This window comes from Canis lupus, chromosome 4, assembly GCF_011100685.1.
Source record: "Canis lupus familiaris isolate Mischka breed German Shepherd chromosome 4, alternate assembly UU_Cfam_GSD_1.0, whole genome shotgun sequence".
Lineage (NCBI taxonomy): Eukaryota > Metazoa > Chordata > Mammalia > Carnivora > Canidae > Canis > Canis lupus.
The window spans coordinates 23,853,858-23,870,983 of NC_049225.1; the positions used below are offsets into that span (position 1 = coordinate 23,853,858).

Here is a 17,126-nt window from a genome sequence, read left to right on the forward strand (position 1 = left end):
AAGGTGTAAGAAACATAATGTTTAATCATGTTTATGCTTTCAAATCAACAATGATAGATTTGATTGGGTTCAGTTGACCCTAAGTTAAAAAAAAAGAATCTAAAATAAAAGTGTATCTAAAGACATTTAAGAGGTGTCTGAATATTTGAGGCAACCAAGTAAACTACACCCTCCTTGGGAGCACTTAATGATTATATTATCAGTCCTTTTTTCAACCTGAATAATCAAACACATGAATTAAATTGACATACTTTAGTAGTGGTGGAACTCAGAGACTGGAAAGAGACATTATGGATACTCCTCACAGCAATATAATTAAGTATTTCACACCATTCATAAGCTGCATCTGAACAGCTCTATGCTACCAGAAAAACAAAATGATTTCAGCCTTTCCACAGGCAACAGGAACTTGGCATGCAAAGGACAAATCCCTGTTAAGAAAGCAAGCAAGAAAGCCCTCTTCTATAAAGTAACTGCTCATTGACCTTTGGAAGCTTAAAGCATTTATACTAGTGTCACCAAAATGAGTGATATTTATAGTGATATAAACAATCTCCCACTAGCTAGTCTGTGAAAATAAAGTTTATTATTTTCAACAAAAAGCTTATTAACAAGATATCCTTAATAATATACTAAAACTTGATTCTGAACCCTTACTCAGCAAAGGATATCACCTTTGATAGTGGAAGTTTAAAGAAGACTGGTGCTCTTTTGTCAAACATGATGGCTGACTACCCAATGCTGCAGTTTCCAGAGACTTCTAAGCACTTAACCAATTCCCACCTCTATTTCTCTTCTCATTCTCTAAAGGGACAACTAGGTGAGGCAAGTAATTTTAAATTTTCAAGCCTTAAACCATACAATTATCAAAGGAAAGAGTTTTTAGATGCCTCCTACAAACTGTCCTGCCACAATTATAGAAGTGGAAGTAGCTTTCCTCAATCACAGGTGTTAAATATCTTATCTGATTTACTCTCCTTAACATTATGCATATAGCTGTGCCATGGCTGTTCTAAAACAGATTTTCCAGGCTTAGAAACATTGATACTGAGATTATCAATAAATTATTTTGGCATAATTATTAAAGTATTTGTTGGTCTGTTTCAAAATGTAGTTAAATGCAGAAGATAATCAACTGCACCAGTAACAGGATAATTGGTTTGGTAAGCAGGCTACTAAAAATATAGTCCATTTTTTTAAAAAAGGAAGCACAGGAAAAATGCTATATAAAAATAAAGAGCACATTGTGATCTCATTATAGCATTAATTATTTTAAAATAAGAGATATGGTAATTTAGTTTATGTTTCTATTAGAATACAGGAATAATGTCTTTTTTTAAATGAATAAATTTTAAAAATTTATAAATTATAATTAAAGAGTCTAAGTCTTCAAAGATCAATTTAAATAGTACTTCTTAGGTTAGTCCTTGAAATTCTCCTTTGCCAGATTACAACCTATATATTCTCGTTCATGATTTTCCAAGTTAAAGTTGTTGATTAGCTCAAAAAAGCAAAATAATGAAGTCTTTCTAAATGTTCCAGTTGTTTCCTGTTATGCCAATTTTTTTAACAGAGCGTAAAAAAATCTGTTTTTTTACGTATTTATCATGTTGAGAAATTTCAAAAGAAAAAAGATTAATTTTCACTTGAAATTACTGTTGCCTCACCATTCCTGTTACAGTTTAACTAGGAACATGACATCCCGACTAAGACTAGTTAAACCCAATTTAACTGAGTATCCCTTATACAACAGAGTGGTAACGGTTTCTTGATCTTTTCTGTGACACATAAAGTTAAAACTTCTTTTTAAATCATGCTACATATTATATTTTCAAGTACCAGTGCAGTGTTGGAATTGTCATATTAAAGATAAAATATGTTAATTTAAAGTGACAGGAATTGAATCATTCTGAAAGGCACAGGGGAAGGACATGAGCATGCACTGAACTTTTGTCCCTGAAGCATTACTATGGATTTTGGAATATTAATTATTTTAAAGCACATGCTGCTGAGTCGGTACCTGCCAGAAATCCTGATCAGAAGATGAGAAAAAGAAAAAAAATGGACATTGTTTGATTACATGAACAAAAACTCCAAAATCAAACATACATATAACAAAGTATTATAACATATAAGGACTAATTTAGATCTGTAACAAAATCACTGAACACCCGGAAACAGGAAGTGAGGAATACACAGAAATGTTTTATATATTATCTGCTAGGTACAATAAAACAAACACTCCAACATCTCAATTCCTAACCTCCCCTAAATGAAACACACAATTGTATAAAAACTTCATAAGACTATAAACACACATACACACATGAATAATAATCTGTAATCTGTTTCTTAAAGAAAAGGGAAAGCAAACATTTCATTTTTGTCATGAGAGGTCAAAGCATTTCTTTAATTAAGGTTTCCTACTAGGATGTCTCACAGATATAATATTTTTAAAATTCATGGCAAATTTGTTGCTTTACCACCCATAATAAAATACAGGCAACCAAACTCAGATGAGTTTAAAGGGTTGGTAACTACTCTAAGAAAGAGTTCAGAATGACTACTTAGAAATAGGTCTCCTGCAAAATGATGTTGCACAAATAATTAGTATTCATATTCATGATAAAAATCATAGGGGATGGCATTTGATGAAACAGTGTAGCTTAGCTGATTTAGCTGGGCACAGCACTCCAAAATATCTTCACTTATCAAATGGGTTTAAAGGTATTTTTTTCAACAAATAAACTTCACTGGATGTGAAATACAATTCAACCCAAACTTACCATACTTCTCAAAACAAGCTTAGCAGCATGATAAAAGTTCTTGACTGAGAAATATATGCTATTAGCAATTTACAAACCAAAGGCTGGGTTTGATGTGATAGAGACCCAGAGTATTTTACAACACGGGGGTGAGATGAATCACTGTGAACAAAGGACAGCTCAGATATGAGAAAACAAATCAGAGATCTCTTCAGCTCATGGACTATTTAATCCTAGTCAATTGCTCCATATAGAGAACCCAAGGAAATTTTTATACTGATATAACTGGCATGGAGAGAGCAATTAGGCAGAGGAGATGCTATTATGCAGTATTTCAAACAAACCAAGAGGATAATATATATGATAGCAGCTAACTCCTTTTATAAATTGAGTTATCAACTCAAAGTCATGGAAAGTAGCTATAATTTGTAGAGCCAGATATTTTACCACATTGTCATGATTTTATTGAGAAGGTAACTGATATCTTAAATGGTCTCTTGGCCAAGGTTACCTATTAAGTATGAGGCAGAGCCCATATATGAATATAGGATTGTCATATCCAAAGTCACACTCTTTTCATTCTGTGCTATTACATACTAAGAAGTACAGCAATCCATAATATATTTTTCATACTCAAGTTCAGCATACTTATAATATCTACTAATTATTTACACATAGTTGTCAAATACTTAAGATGTTCAAGATGGAAATCCCTTGGAAAATATTTCAGACACAGAAACCAGATTTTCTTAGGGATGTGGTGCGTTATAAAAGAACTAAATTTGCTAATTTGTAAGAAGAGAGAAAACTGAGAAAATGGCTTAAAAATTATTTAGAGAACTTTGGATGGGAAAGAACAAAGATGAAAAAATAGACTAAAAGTAAAACATAAAACTGCAACAGGTGTCAAAGGATTTCTTGAAATGCTGAATCAGAGTGTTGAGTTCCTTGGTAATGCAATTATGATCTAAACTACATTTGTTTGTTTAAAGACTATAATAAGAGGCCCTATTCAAATGATGCTACATTTAACACAAAACCAATCAATATTTGAGAGCAAGTTTAGTTTTTAACAGAAACATTATCTACTCTAGTATCTAGATGACAATGAGCCAAGATCTAATTTTTCAAATATAGACGACAGTGCGCACTTTAAGAGATCATTTCAATAAAAAGAAAAGACACAGCATTTTTCAAAATGCCTGCTCATGTTCGTGGCATATGAGAAAACAATAGAGCAAATAAAATGAGGTTGAAATTCTGATTCCTAAATTTAAGTGTTAAAATTTGTATATTCTTTATATTTTCTTCCTTTAAAAATACTATGTAGTTTCTCAGGTTAATAGGAATTTCTAGCTGTACTTTATCAAAGCAGAAAAAATGAACTTCAACATGCTTAGCAAAAAGAGAGTGAAATATCAAGGATTTTTTTGTTTGTTTTTTGTGGGGTTTTTGCACAAATGGCAGCAAGGTATTAAAATAAAATAACTACTTGACAAGAGAAATTTCTATTTACAAATAGATCATATAGACAAATCATTTAGATATATGAATAAGATACCACAGTGCTTAAGACGGTAGAGTGTGAAGTCAGATTACAAACTTGGAATCATGCCTCTTGCACTTACTACCTACATGATCTTATGTCAAAAAAAATAATAAAGTTAATTTTTATGTATTTTCTTATGTGTAAAATGATGAATAAAGTAGTAAGCTATCTAAAAGTGTGGCTGTGTGGATTAAATGAGTTATATTTAAGTACATTGTCTAAAAGTGTGGCTGTGTGGATTAAATGAGTTATATGTAAGTACTTAAAACAATGTGTAGGGGTACCTGTTTGACTCAGTCCGTAAACTATGCAACTCTTGATCTTGGGGTTGTGAGTTCAAGCCCCACACTGCACATGGAACCAAAATCAAAAAACAAAATAGAGTGTAGTATGTAATATAACACTCAAAAGGCTTCAATATTCTTCTTTGTCATATAGTTATTATTGGTAATGATTCCTGCAAGAGACAAAGAGAGCTAAGTATTTTTCATTTAGAAAGTTTACTTTAAATCGAAAAAATAAACCACCGACAACCAATGAGTGAATATGTTAATGTGGTTTTTTAAAAGGACTAAATCTTCAGCCCTAAAATATGTGAATATAAAATATTTGTGGAGAACTTCGGGCTTCCAAGAATTACAGGTTCTCTGTTGTCTGAAAGTTTGCTTTATACCATTCCTGTCCTATGAAAGCCTATGCCCGTATCTGTTTTTAGTAACAGAGAAACATCCAAAGAGGATTTTTGCTTTTATGAAAATGGTAATAGCTTCTTTGCTTTATGTTGTTTCAGCTTAATGAAACCTTCCATAGCAATGCTCTACTTTTAGTGGGGGAAATCTGTGCATTCTCTTGCAATCTGCTATACTTTTTTCAAAGCAAAAATTTCCCTATTATAAAAGAAAGACAACACAGGTGATATATTCTACTGTAAAGAAGGGACTCGTAGGGCAAATAAAAACATAGAAACAGGGCAGCCTGGGTGGGTCAGCAGTTTAGCGCCACCTTCAGCCCAGGGTGTGTGATCCTGGAGACCTGGGATCAAGTCCCACGTCAGGCTCTCTGCATGGAGCCTGCTTCTCCCTCTGCCTGTGTCTCTGCCTCTCTCTCTCCTCTCTGTGTTTCTCATGAATAAATAAAATCTTTATTTTTTTTTAATTTTTATTTATTTGTGATAGTCACAGAGAGAGAAAGTGCAGAGGGAGAAGCAGGCTCCATGCACCGGGAGCCTGACGTGGGATTCGATCCCGGGTCTCCAGGATCGCGCCCTGGGCCAAAAGCAGGCGCCAAACCGCTGCGCCACCCAGGGATCCCTAAAATCTTAAAAAAAAACATAAAAAACATGGCATAAAAATTTACAATTGTCTATATATTTGTATCTATTAACAGAAAAATCTGAAACAATATATCCATTCACCAAGAAATTAGACTTGAGTAGTTTCAAGTCTTTGGAAGCCAAAAGAAAGAATGATAAATGTGCCGAGTGAAAGCTGCAGAGTTCATAACATCATAAACTGCTATATAAATATGTGCAAAATTAAAATAGTTCAAATAAATGTGAAAATTCATCAAACTCTTGTCCCATGTGATTTTAGTCTCGCTTCTCTCCTAATTTACATTTCCTTGATCTACAATACATTTCACTCATAGAAGACAGGCAAACCCTTACATAATTTACTATGAATGTCAAGAAGTAATACTGTACTTGTCCTTATTCTGAACTAAGATCTTATCTATGATATGAAATAAATAAACAACTCAAAGTACTAAGAGTATCTGTTATAGGGGAAAATGTGCTCACATTCCTCTTGGGGAACCAAGACTTCCCCTTAAGGAGAATAGCTTTTTAAAGCTCATTTATCAAAATTTTTAAAGAACTTTTTTTTACCTAGTAAGCATTAAAAGCATTTGGTTATAGTAAAGCTTTGATCTTTAACTATGGGTCCCATCTTTTTTTCCTAATGATATTTTTTTCTGTTACAATCACTGTAATCAGTACTTTTCTTTCTAGGCTTTGACCATACTTTTACCTCTTTCACCTGAATGTGGACAATGTCTTTTTGTTGTTGTTGTTATTGACAATGTGATTTTAATTTGATATAAAAATATTTTCTCTGTTCCATGTGAACAAATATTCTTGTAGGTATCATAAAAGAGATAGGAATAAAACACACATTAACTCTTTCTTCCAAACTGGAGAGATTCTAAGGGAACAGTAAATATAAATAACGAAAACACAGTCCAGAGGCATGCTTTCTGAAATATCCAGGGAGTGGCTGAGGGTAAAGGGAATTTGATAAGGAAAAAAGATTTTTAAAAATCTATCTTCTGAAAAAGAAATACATGGTGGAATAATAACAATGAACAATTTAGTTTCAATGGGCAATTCATTGTTACTTGAAAAAGATTATGAACTTTATAAAGTTTTTAGAAGTGAGAAGAGGATTATGTCAAAACTCTGGAATACAGGTATTCTTGATTAAGAAACAATTTTGCCTAGACTATGCAGTTTTCTACTATAATTTTTTTAAAAATGGTGATGTTTGGTCCAGAGAGTATCGTCTATTACATACAACAGGAACAGAAAATCCTAAACAATTTCTATCTTTGATATGCTGAGGGGAAAAAAGGAGGGCTAAGAGAAACAGGAAAACCAAGGGTATAACCACATGGGATAAGCCACACCAATAAATAACAGCAACTAAGTCATTAAATGAAAGAAATATTTGACGATTATGCAACATAAATGCTCCATTTAGAAATGATACTTTATGTTATTACGTGATTAAAAGATTAAACCCAGAAAAAAATAGAGGTTTTCATTAAAGAAATAATCTAAACTTCATGAAGTAACTGCATTAATAAGTCATAAGGAGAATCCACGGACATTGCAGGAGGAGGGTGCATTTTAAAAAATCTATGATATACTATGCTAAAACAAAAGTCAGAATGTATTTTGTATTATCAGTAGATACTTTTGAAATGCATAAATGATGTAAGTGCCAATAATAATGTATTTCATGACTTTTCTACAAAGGAAATTGCTACTGTAAAGGATTAGTGTACATTAACATTAGATAGAGATGGGCTCTGGAAAATTATCCTCCCCCAAATTCAAAAGCTGTTTAACCAAAAAAAAAAAAAAAAACAAAAACAAAAGCTGTTTAACCTAATTCAGTTTCACTATTAGTTGAACTAGGAATGTTACATTTACTTAAGGGCATTTTCTAGTCAAACAGAAAAGATGATAGGCACCAAAACAAGAACTAACTATCCAATTATTTCTCAGTATCAGTTGGGCCTTCTTTGCTATTTTGCATCTAGAGATTGCATGAAATTCAAACACAAATGAGAAAACACCCTAAAATGATACTATTTCTACATATGTTCTTGCTTTCAATGACAAAAAGGTTAAAGTATAGTTCAATTAGAAGACAATAAAATGAGGCAGTGTTTCCTACTGGTCAAATGATGCATCTAAGTAGATTATAACTAGTTTATCTTTCAAGTTAAAACAAGTGAGAAAAAATGACCTATTTAAAAATCAAAGCAAGCTTAAAAGGAAATTCCTCTAGGTTATTAGCTTTGGACTAAATTTCTGGCCATCTTGCATAAAATTTACTATAGTTACTACACAAATCTGTTTTTTTCAAGAGGAAAATTGTCTTTGGATTTATATACTCTGGAAACTGCTACTTAAGAATGAAAATAATCTGGGAGAACAAGAGACATGAAGATCTAAAGGAAAATTATAGGATCAACAGTTGAATAAGCGTTGATCCTTATCACAAATATCAAGTGAAGGACTTTATACACAGCAAAAATCCCTGGAAAAACTTCTAAACTGATTAAACCCTGAATGTTGTACTCCTCATTATACAAGGTTTAAAATAGCACAGACACTACTTTCTTAAACTTCATATGAAATAAAAGACTATTCATAAAGACATAAACTAGAGGTGAACTCAGATAAAAATCCTATTTAAGAAGCATAACCTTCATTCCAAATCTAGACTTCAGGATATATTTGATGGAAATTAATACAATATTTAAATGAAGTACCAGCAAAAGGACTAAATATGCATATCATAACGTGGATGAAAGGAAAATCTGTGCACTCTTTGCTAGGGGACAAGCTGGCTGGCTCAGTTCCATACCTCCTATGCATGTCTGCCATTTTTCTATTCTCTTTCAGAACTTGTTCCCCTGGTACCATAAAGTCTACTTTCATATGCCTGAATTGCAGTATGACTCATATAGTTATACTTTCAAACACTATACATTGGGATCCCTAAATCCTGCCTTTCCTATTTCCATTTCAGAATTTTATACTTCAGAGCCCAAACATTTGCACTACAATCTGTCACAAAGTCTGCCTTCCAAACAAAGAAGTACTGGTGTTTTGGTCTCTACAGGAAGGTGCATGCTCAAATACTTCAATGTTTTATTGCAGTTTACTTTTGTTATGTTATAAAAATAAGTGGAAATAAGAAAAAAGCAAATGACACTCATTAATGATAGAATATAGAGAGCTCATAAATTGAATACAATTGAAACAAAGGTGGAACTCAAGGGTCATGCCCAAAGCTGCATTATTTTTAACATCCAGTGAACAGTTATAGGTTGAAATGAAAAAATTAAAGAGCTTATATGAAACATGAGTGGACCACTAGAGATTTTATATTTGGGAGACCCCAGCGAATGGAAATTCCCCTATAACGTGTAAATTTGCTATTCAACTTACACATATTCAACTTCTTTATGTGTTGTCAGGTTTATATACATACACGTGTATAATAGAGAACAGAATTCTCATGCTACTCTGAATTCCTTCAGGGACCAAAAACTGATTTGTTGGCTGATATTGCTATAACATATTACTGATTTACTGAGTCATATCTCCAAGGAATACAGGATTGATTAGTTGATTTTTTCATGTCATCAAATGTTTATTGGTCTCCTCCTGTATGCCAGACAAATGCTGGACTCTGAGTGACACAAAGACAGATAAAACAGGGGCCTGACTTGCCAGATTCTGAAATCAGACCTTGACATGAGAGCCTGTGGTAACTCTTCACATGGTTATGGTACTTGATTATACATGAAGCAGATACCAAGGATCAAAGAGATGTGGCTATCCCAAAGCAGAGCCAGCTCTGACCTGTCTCCTAACATTCTAGTTCAATGCTCTTTTTGATCATTTTTCTTTTAGAATATGTGACTTTAAAAGAAGATACAGATGTTAGCAATGGGCCATCTGAATGGGAAAGGTAATTGTTAGGCCAGAAGCCTTGACTGAGAGTTCTCAACTCTTAAGGTGGCCACTCACTCTTTCCACTTGTACAAAAGATCTTATTAGCATCTCTATCTTCACCTTACGAGTACATAGAGTTATGTAATGATGCAGGATTGAGGTACTCCTGCAAGAGCAGTTTCTGCTAACCCTGACTCCACCCATTTAGACCCTCTTTGTGATCCTGCCTTTTCCAGCCACTGCATGATTTTCCTTCTGATTTCCTTCTCCTTAAGCTTTGGAGAGCCATCCCTGGCTCTCTCTTCTTTCTGATGTGCTTTCTTCCTCCTCTTTAAAATTGACCTTTTACTTTTCTTTCTGACCCTGTGTAATATTTTCTTTTTCTTTTGGTAGAAGTCAGCCTGAAAGGGAAAAACATGTTTAATGGACTGCCTTGAGATAATAAAATCTAAAGTTTCATTTTCTATACTTAAGAACAATTTATTATGTGATTTATTTGTGCATAAAGAATTGAAAGTAAAAAAAAAAAGAATTGAAAGTAAGTATAATGCAAATGTATATACAAATTTGGAGTGGCCTTCATAATTATTATAAAGCACCAATAAAGATCTCTACAATTTTCTAGTTAGGATTACTGCTATATAATATCAAAGTTTGAACAAGGTCAAATAATAATTAGTGTTTTTATAAGAAATGCAAATGTAATATTGGGGGGCTTGTTAAGCTTTATGATGGCAATTGAATTAAAATGCAAATGTCAACATACACTGAGCCTTTATTATGTACAGCAGGCTACCCATGAGTGTTTACCTTATATGGAAAAATGTAGAAAAACCTTCTGCTTGATTTTTTCTGTTGAAGTATCTAAAGGCATTTACAGGCCTTCCAACCTAAGAAACATCCTCTTTTGATAAGATAAACAGGCATTCAGAAATTTCTCACAAATAATTCTAGAGGAACTTTAAAATCTTCTTAGTAAACAATAGGATATGTACATTAAGTTTCATGGCTTGCTTACCTTTCCATCAAAGCGTTTTATTGTATATTGATCTAGACCCAAATCTGTAAAAGAGAAAAAAACAGTATAGTCAATGATTATAATTCAAATAAAACACGAAATGACAGCTCTCTGTCATTTCCATTCAGTTACGTATTTAGATGGTTTAGCCACAAGATTATTCAAAGGCAATGGAAATGAAAAATGTTTCCAATTTTGGACTCAAAGTGTCAGTGCTAAAAGATCTAACCTTTGTTTTACATATGAGAAAGTGAGGCTCTTAGAAGATAAAGGAGATAAAGATTCTTATGCAAACCTGTTCAACAGTAGAGCCAAACTAAAACCCTGGACTCTTTCAAGAATGGCCTGTTTTCATTCTATCAATGTGCTATATTACTTTAAATAAGGTGAAGGATATTAGTTTAATTTGAATGCATAATTTTTTTTGGTATCAAGTTAAAGAGAGAATAGTTTAATATCAAATAAATTTTGCAACACACCTAAACAGATACAAATAGATCATCTTAATATTACCTTTTAAAGTTGGGTTAAGTAACAAATATTTCTCTGGGCATACCTAGCATCTAATTCTAAGCACTGTGAAAGATTTAAGTAATTAAGCATCCTTAAAGACAAAGATTATTTGTTTTTGCCTGCTGCTTTATCCCAGCCTCTGGCATAGTGCTTGCTCAATAAGTACTTATAAAAAAGTTAATGAGTAAGATATAATTCCTGCCTTGCAGAGTCACAATTTAGTTAGAAAGACATATGCATATAATAATTAACACTACAAGGGAGCATATAAGTTCAATAAGGAGGCACTGTGGGAGTTTTTAGAGTGGAGAAATCAGTTAACAATTACACTTACTTTTCTTGCATAATTCCTCAGTTCTTTTCTTTTTGGTTCTCACCCATATTCATGCTAGTTCAAGCCCTATCTCATTACATCCGCAGTATTAAAATGATCAGATTATCACTGCTCCCAGAGGAAACTCTTTACATTTCTGCTTCTATACATTTGGTTATACATTTTCATTATCTGAACTGTGCTTCACTTCTAGAACCCTGCTCCCAACAAAATACACCACTGACTACAAAACAAAAAGGAAACAGAAGGAAATTTTTAAAAAAAATCTAATTTGAAACCTCACAGATATTAAAAAAAGACAGCACAGTTATAAAGGCAGAATACATGATACAGGAGCAGAGAACAAGAAAGGGTTGTAGACAACTAAGACTATGTTTGCTTATCTCCTTGTATTTTTTTAGAATTTTATTTATTTAAGTAATCTCTACACACAACATAGGGCTTGAACTCACAACCCTAGATCAAGAGTTATATACTCCTCTGATTGGGCCAGCCAGACACCCCTATCTCATCTCATTTTTAAATACCCGTTGAAAGGTTAGGATAAGGTTTCTTCCCAGGACCACTGCCAAAAAGACAACAGAATGAAAAATAGAAAATATTAAAAGAGAATTATAGAAAAATAGAGATGTAATACTAGAGGTCTAATATCATACAAGACCTTTTCTCATTCAGAAATAGGAAGGAAAAAAATTTTTTAAGATTTTTATTTCTTTATTTGACAAAAAGAGAGAGAGCACAAGCAGAGGGAGCAGCAGGCAAGAGGGAGAGGGAGAAGCAGGCTCCCCGCTAAGCAAAGAGCCTGAGGAAGGGCTTGATCCCACAGAGCTCAGGATCATGACCTGAGCTGAAGGCAGATGCTCAACCAACCACCTGAGCCACCCAGGTGTCCCAGAAGGAAATTTTTTTTAAAAGAAAAAAAAAAATAGGGAGAAAATAATCCAAAAAGTATTAGCAGAAAATTTCTCAGTGCTGAAGAGTGACACAAAGTAGGGCTTACCAAGTGTTCTAAGCAAAATGAACAAAAAATATGTACAATTCAGTATATGCTTATGAAATTACAGAATACCAAAAAATAGGAAAATCCTAAGACTTTCCAGAAAAAACCTTTTTAGTCCTTTTTTCTTTGGTAAATATTTTATTTATTTATTTATTAGAATACACAGAGAGAGAGAAGCAAGGGGGGCAGAGACACAGGCAGAGGGAGAAGCAGGCTCCATGCAGGGAGCCTGACGTGGGACTCGATCCTGGGTTTCCAGGATCACGCCCTGGGCTGAGGGCGGCGCTAAACCACTGAGTCACCTGGGCTACCCCTTCTTAGTCCTTTATAAAAGAATGAGAATCACACTAGAATCAGGTATCTCATGAGTAAACTTGGTACATTAACTAAAGGAAATACATGCTTACTAATAATTAGAGGAACACCGTCCAACAAAAGTATAATATGAGCAATAAACGTGAGTTACAAATGATATATTTAAAATTTTCTAACACTTACCTTTAAAATAATCAAAAGAAACCAGTAAAATTAATTTAATATATTTTAACAAAACAGCAAAGTAGCTATCATTTCAACAAGCAATCATTATAAAAATCATGAGATATTTTACCTTTTTTTATACTAAGTTTTCAAAATCTGGCATGTATTTTACAATTATAGCACAACTCAATTCAAACTAGCCACACTTCAAATAATTAGAGTAATACCCTAAAAGAACTAAAAAGTTAACTCAAAATTTAAAGTGATTACTTATGTGACATGGAATGGGAGTGGGGAGAAGATACAAAAGGTTTGTGTTTTCACTGAATGCTCCTTGTTATAGTTTATTAAATATTTTACCATGTACGTTTGTAAAAAAAAAAAAAAAGGAGGAGCATTTAAGGACAGCTTGGCACATACTAAGAATTCCTATCATTATAAGCAAATATGACATGAAGTAGGCCAAGAGATTAATACTTTTAGGGTGGAAAAATGGTTATTTCATCTTGTTATATTTAGGGTTTTTTTTACCTGTCAAATGAAGCAGATGGTTGAATTAGATCAGTTCTTAACATGACTGGGGTGGAGTATGGAAAACGTGGATGGATGAAATAACTCAAGCTATTCTTATACAAGTCTTCTAGAGATTTTATCAGGTCCAATTACAAGGAGGAGTGAGAGTATGGAGAATAAAGGGGAAAACACAGCATGTGTAGTATGAAAATGATACTTGAGTAACTCCTCTATATAACATCATTCCCTTCCATTTCTCCAACCTTTGCTCTTTGGGTCTCACCTTAGAAACACAGGACACTATGCTGTTTTCCCTAAGGTGCTTCCTATGACTCTTAAACTTTTATTCAAAGAAATTTCAAAGTCATTAAAGTCACACTCCCAGTGTGATGTAAACACTATCTTACCATTATTAATGAGAAAGTTGAAGCTCAGAAAGATTAAATGCTTTCCGATTTTATCTAAAAAGCTTTTAATTGTACACAGTTGCCTCTTCTTGAGTCCACACCAAAAACAGTATGAACATGCCGAAATACTGTAAGAATACTCAGTATAAGCCTCAGAATGAACATTTAAAGGACTTGTTTTAATTTTTTTTTAATTTTTATTTATTTATGATAGTCACACAGAGAGAGAGAGAGAGAGGCAGAGACATAGGCAGAGAGAGAGGGAGAAGCAGGCTCCATGCACTGGGAGCCCGACGTGGGACTCGATCCCGGGTCTCCAGGATCCCGCCCTGGGCCAAAGGCAGGCGCTAAACTGCTGAGCCACCCAGGGATCCCGACTTGTTTTAATTTTTAAATTTAAATTCAATTAACATACAATGTATTATTAGTTTCAGAGGTAGAGTTCAGTAGTTCATATATAACATCCAGTGCTCATTACATGAAGTGTCCTCCTTAAAGTCCATCAACCACTTACCTCATCTCCTCATCCCCCTCCCTCCAGTGACCCTGAGTTTGTCTTCTATGATTAAGAGTCTCATGATTTGTTTCTCCTCTTTGATTTCATCTTGTAAAATTTTATTTTTTTAATTTTTTCCTCTCTTCCTCTATGATCCTCTGTTTTGTTTCTTAAATTCCACATATAAGTGAGATCATATGATGATTGTCTTTCTCTGATTGACATATTTCACTTAGCATAATATTCTCTAGTTCCAACTATGTCATTGCAAATGGCAAGATATCGTCTTTTTGATGTCTAAGTAGTATTCCAGTGTGTGTGTGTGTGTGTGTGTGTGTGTGTGTACACATATATACACATACCACATCTTTTTCCACTCATCTGTTGATGGTAAAAGACTTGTTTTATTTATTTATTTATTTATTTATTTATTTATTTATTTATTTATTTATTTATCTATTTATTTATAATATTCATTTATTCATGAGAGACACACACAGAGAGAAAGAGAGAGAGGGGCAGAGACACAGGCAGAGGGAGAAGCAGGCTCCATGCAGGGAGCCCGATGTGGGAATCAATCCGGGGACCCCAGGATCACGCCCTGGGCTGAAGGCAGGTGCTCCACCGCTGAACCACCCAGGAGTCCCAAAAGACTTGTTTTAAAGAAGACACTAACTCCTTTTGTCAAAAGACAAAAGTGAAACTGAATCAAATAGATCATTTTAAGTTCAATAAATCAGAGCTTAGGTAAATGGAAACTCTAAATAATTATAGTTAAGTCTCAGCTATCTCTCAAAAATTTAGTGATTCATTTTTTTTAATAAATGAGATTATCCTACAATTTATTAAAATGATTTTTTCCGTAATACAAGCTAATATATGACAGAAAAAGAAGTAGAGTTCTAATTCATGAGCAGCCCAGGTGGCTCAGTGGTTTAGTGCCACCTTTGGCCCAGGGTGTGATCCTGGAGACCCAGGATGGAGTCCCACGTCGGGCTCCCTGCATGGAGCCTGCTTCTCCCTCTGCCTGTGTCTCTGCCTATTTCTCTCTCTCTGTGTCTTTCATGAATAAATAAATAAAATCTTTAAAAAAAAAGTTAATTCATGAGATGTGACATATGTACTGTAGTCACTTGGTTTTATCTTCTGTCTTAGTGATCATTGTAATAAGTTATTGTTTTTGAGCATTTTTATAGGTGTTGTACTACAGGCTTTCCATGCATTATTTAATTTTCATGACCTTAACAAATTAGTTGCTATATCTCAATTTTACAAATGAGAATACTAAGATTTAGAGATATTAAATGATTTGCCTAAGATCACACATCTACATTTCTGCTTTCTTCCAATCGTCTTCACTCAGTCTTATTAACTCCTTAAATTCCTTTGATAGCTAATCTGCCTGTCCCCCAAATATGTGTCATTTTTAGAAATTCCTCCTTAAAAAAAAAAAAAGAATTTCCCCCTTAGACACCATCTCTTCTCTTTTTGTGTTGTCTCTTCAACATAAAGATTAAAGATGCCTAGTAAACCCAAAACAAGGTATATTAAAAAAAAAAAAGTCAAACTGCTGAAAATCAAAGACAAAGAAAGAAAAAAAAATATCTGAAGCAGCTAGTTTAAAGTGCTCAAAGAATTTCAACCCAGAATTCTTTAGTGAAAATATTCTTTAAGAATGAGGACAGGGCAGCCTGGGTGGCTCAGCGGTTTGGCGCCACCTTCAGCCCAGGGCGTGATCCCGGACTCCTGGGATCAAATCCCACATCGGGCTCCCTACGTGGAGTCTGCTTCTCCCTCTGTCTGTGTCTCAGCCTCTCTCTCTCTGAGTTTCTCATTAGTAAATAAATAAAATCTTTAAAAAAAAATGAGGACAAAATAAAAATGTTCTCAGATGAAAGTAAACTGAGAATCCACCACCAGCAGACCTGCTCTAAAGCACACTCTATACCTCACGGGGGGGGGGGGAAGAAATGATACCAAAGGGAAATTTGGAATTTAAGAAATAAAGAACAGAAATGGTTAATATTGAGATGTATAACAGACTATTTTTTCCTCTAAGTTCTTTATGTATGACACTTGAAATGAAAGTTAAAATGAAAACAATGTCAGGTGGAGTTTTCAATGTATGTAGTTGTAATATATATGACATTACACCATAAATTGGGGAGTGACCTATATAGCAGCAAGATATCTATATTTCACTTGAAGCAGTAAAATATAAATTCTTAGGAAACTGTGAAAAAATTATGTATATTATAATTTCTATAGCAACCACTAAATTTAAGATATACAGAGAAATATAGTCAAAAACCAAAAAGTCAAAAATATTAAAAAATCTGAATAATCTGAAAATAAGGCAAGGGGTAAAAGAAAAAAGAAAAAAAAATAACAAAATGGCAGACTTAAATCCAAACATATAAAAAAATTAAATACAAATCCTCTAAACACATTAATTAAGAGGTGAAACTATCATATTGGATGAAAAGTTAGATCCAACTACATGTTATCCACAAAAAAACCATTTCATTTTTAATTAATTAATTAATTAAAGATTTTATTTATTTATCCATGAGAGAGACACAGAGAGAGAGAGGCAGAGACACAGACTCTCACAGAGGAGAAGCAGGCTCCATGCAGGGAGCCCTATGTGGGACTCGATCCCGGGACTCCAGGATCATGCCCTGGGCCTAAAGCAGGCACCAAACTGCTGAGCCACCAAGGGATCCCCATTAAAAACCATTTTAAAGTTACTGGTATGTTTAAGTAGATTAAAAGTAACAGAATGGAGGGGTGCCTGAGT

General features: G+C 33.8%; 1 protein-coding gene across 11 annotated transcripts in view; it reads right to left on the reverse strand.

Moving 5' to 3' along the window:
* MICU1 (mitochondrial calcium uptake 1) overlaps positions 1-17,126 on the reverse strand; it is a 248,383-nt gene that overhangs the window by 126,229 nt on the left and 105,028 nt on the right. For 6 of the 11 annotated variants that reach the window (XM_038534294.1, XM_038534288.1, XM_038534295.1 and 3 more), the window contains 2 exons: positions 10,584-10,627; positions 9,793-9,966 (listed from right to left, as the gene is read on the reverse strand). In XM_038534294.1, the coding sequence (XP_038390222.1) occupies positions 9,793-9,966; positions 10,584-10,627 (218 nt within the window). Of the gene's footprint in view, positions 1-2,020; positions 2,033-9,792; positions 9,967-10,583; positions 10,628-17,126 lie in introns of all 11 variants that reach the window. The other 5 variants (XM_038534296.1, XM_038534292.1, XM_038534291.1 and 2 more) reach the window with 2 other exon arrangements.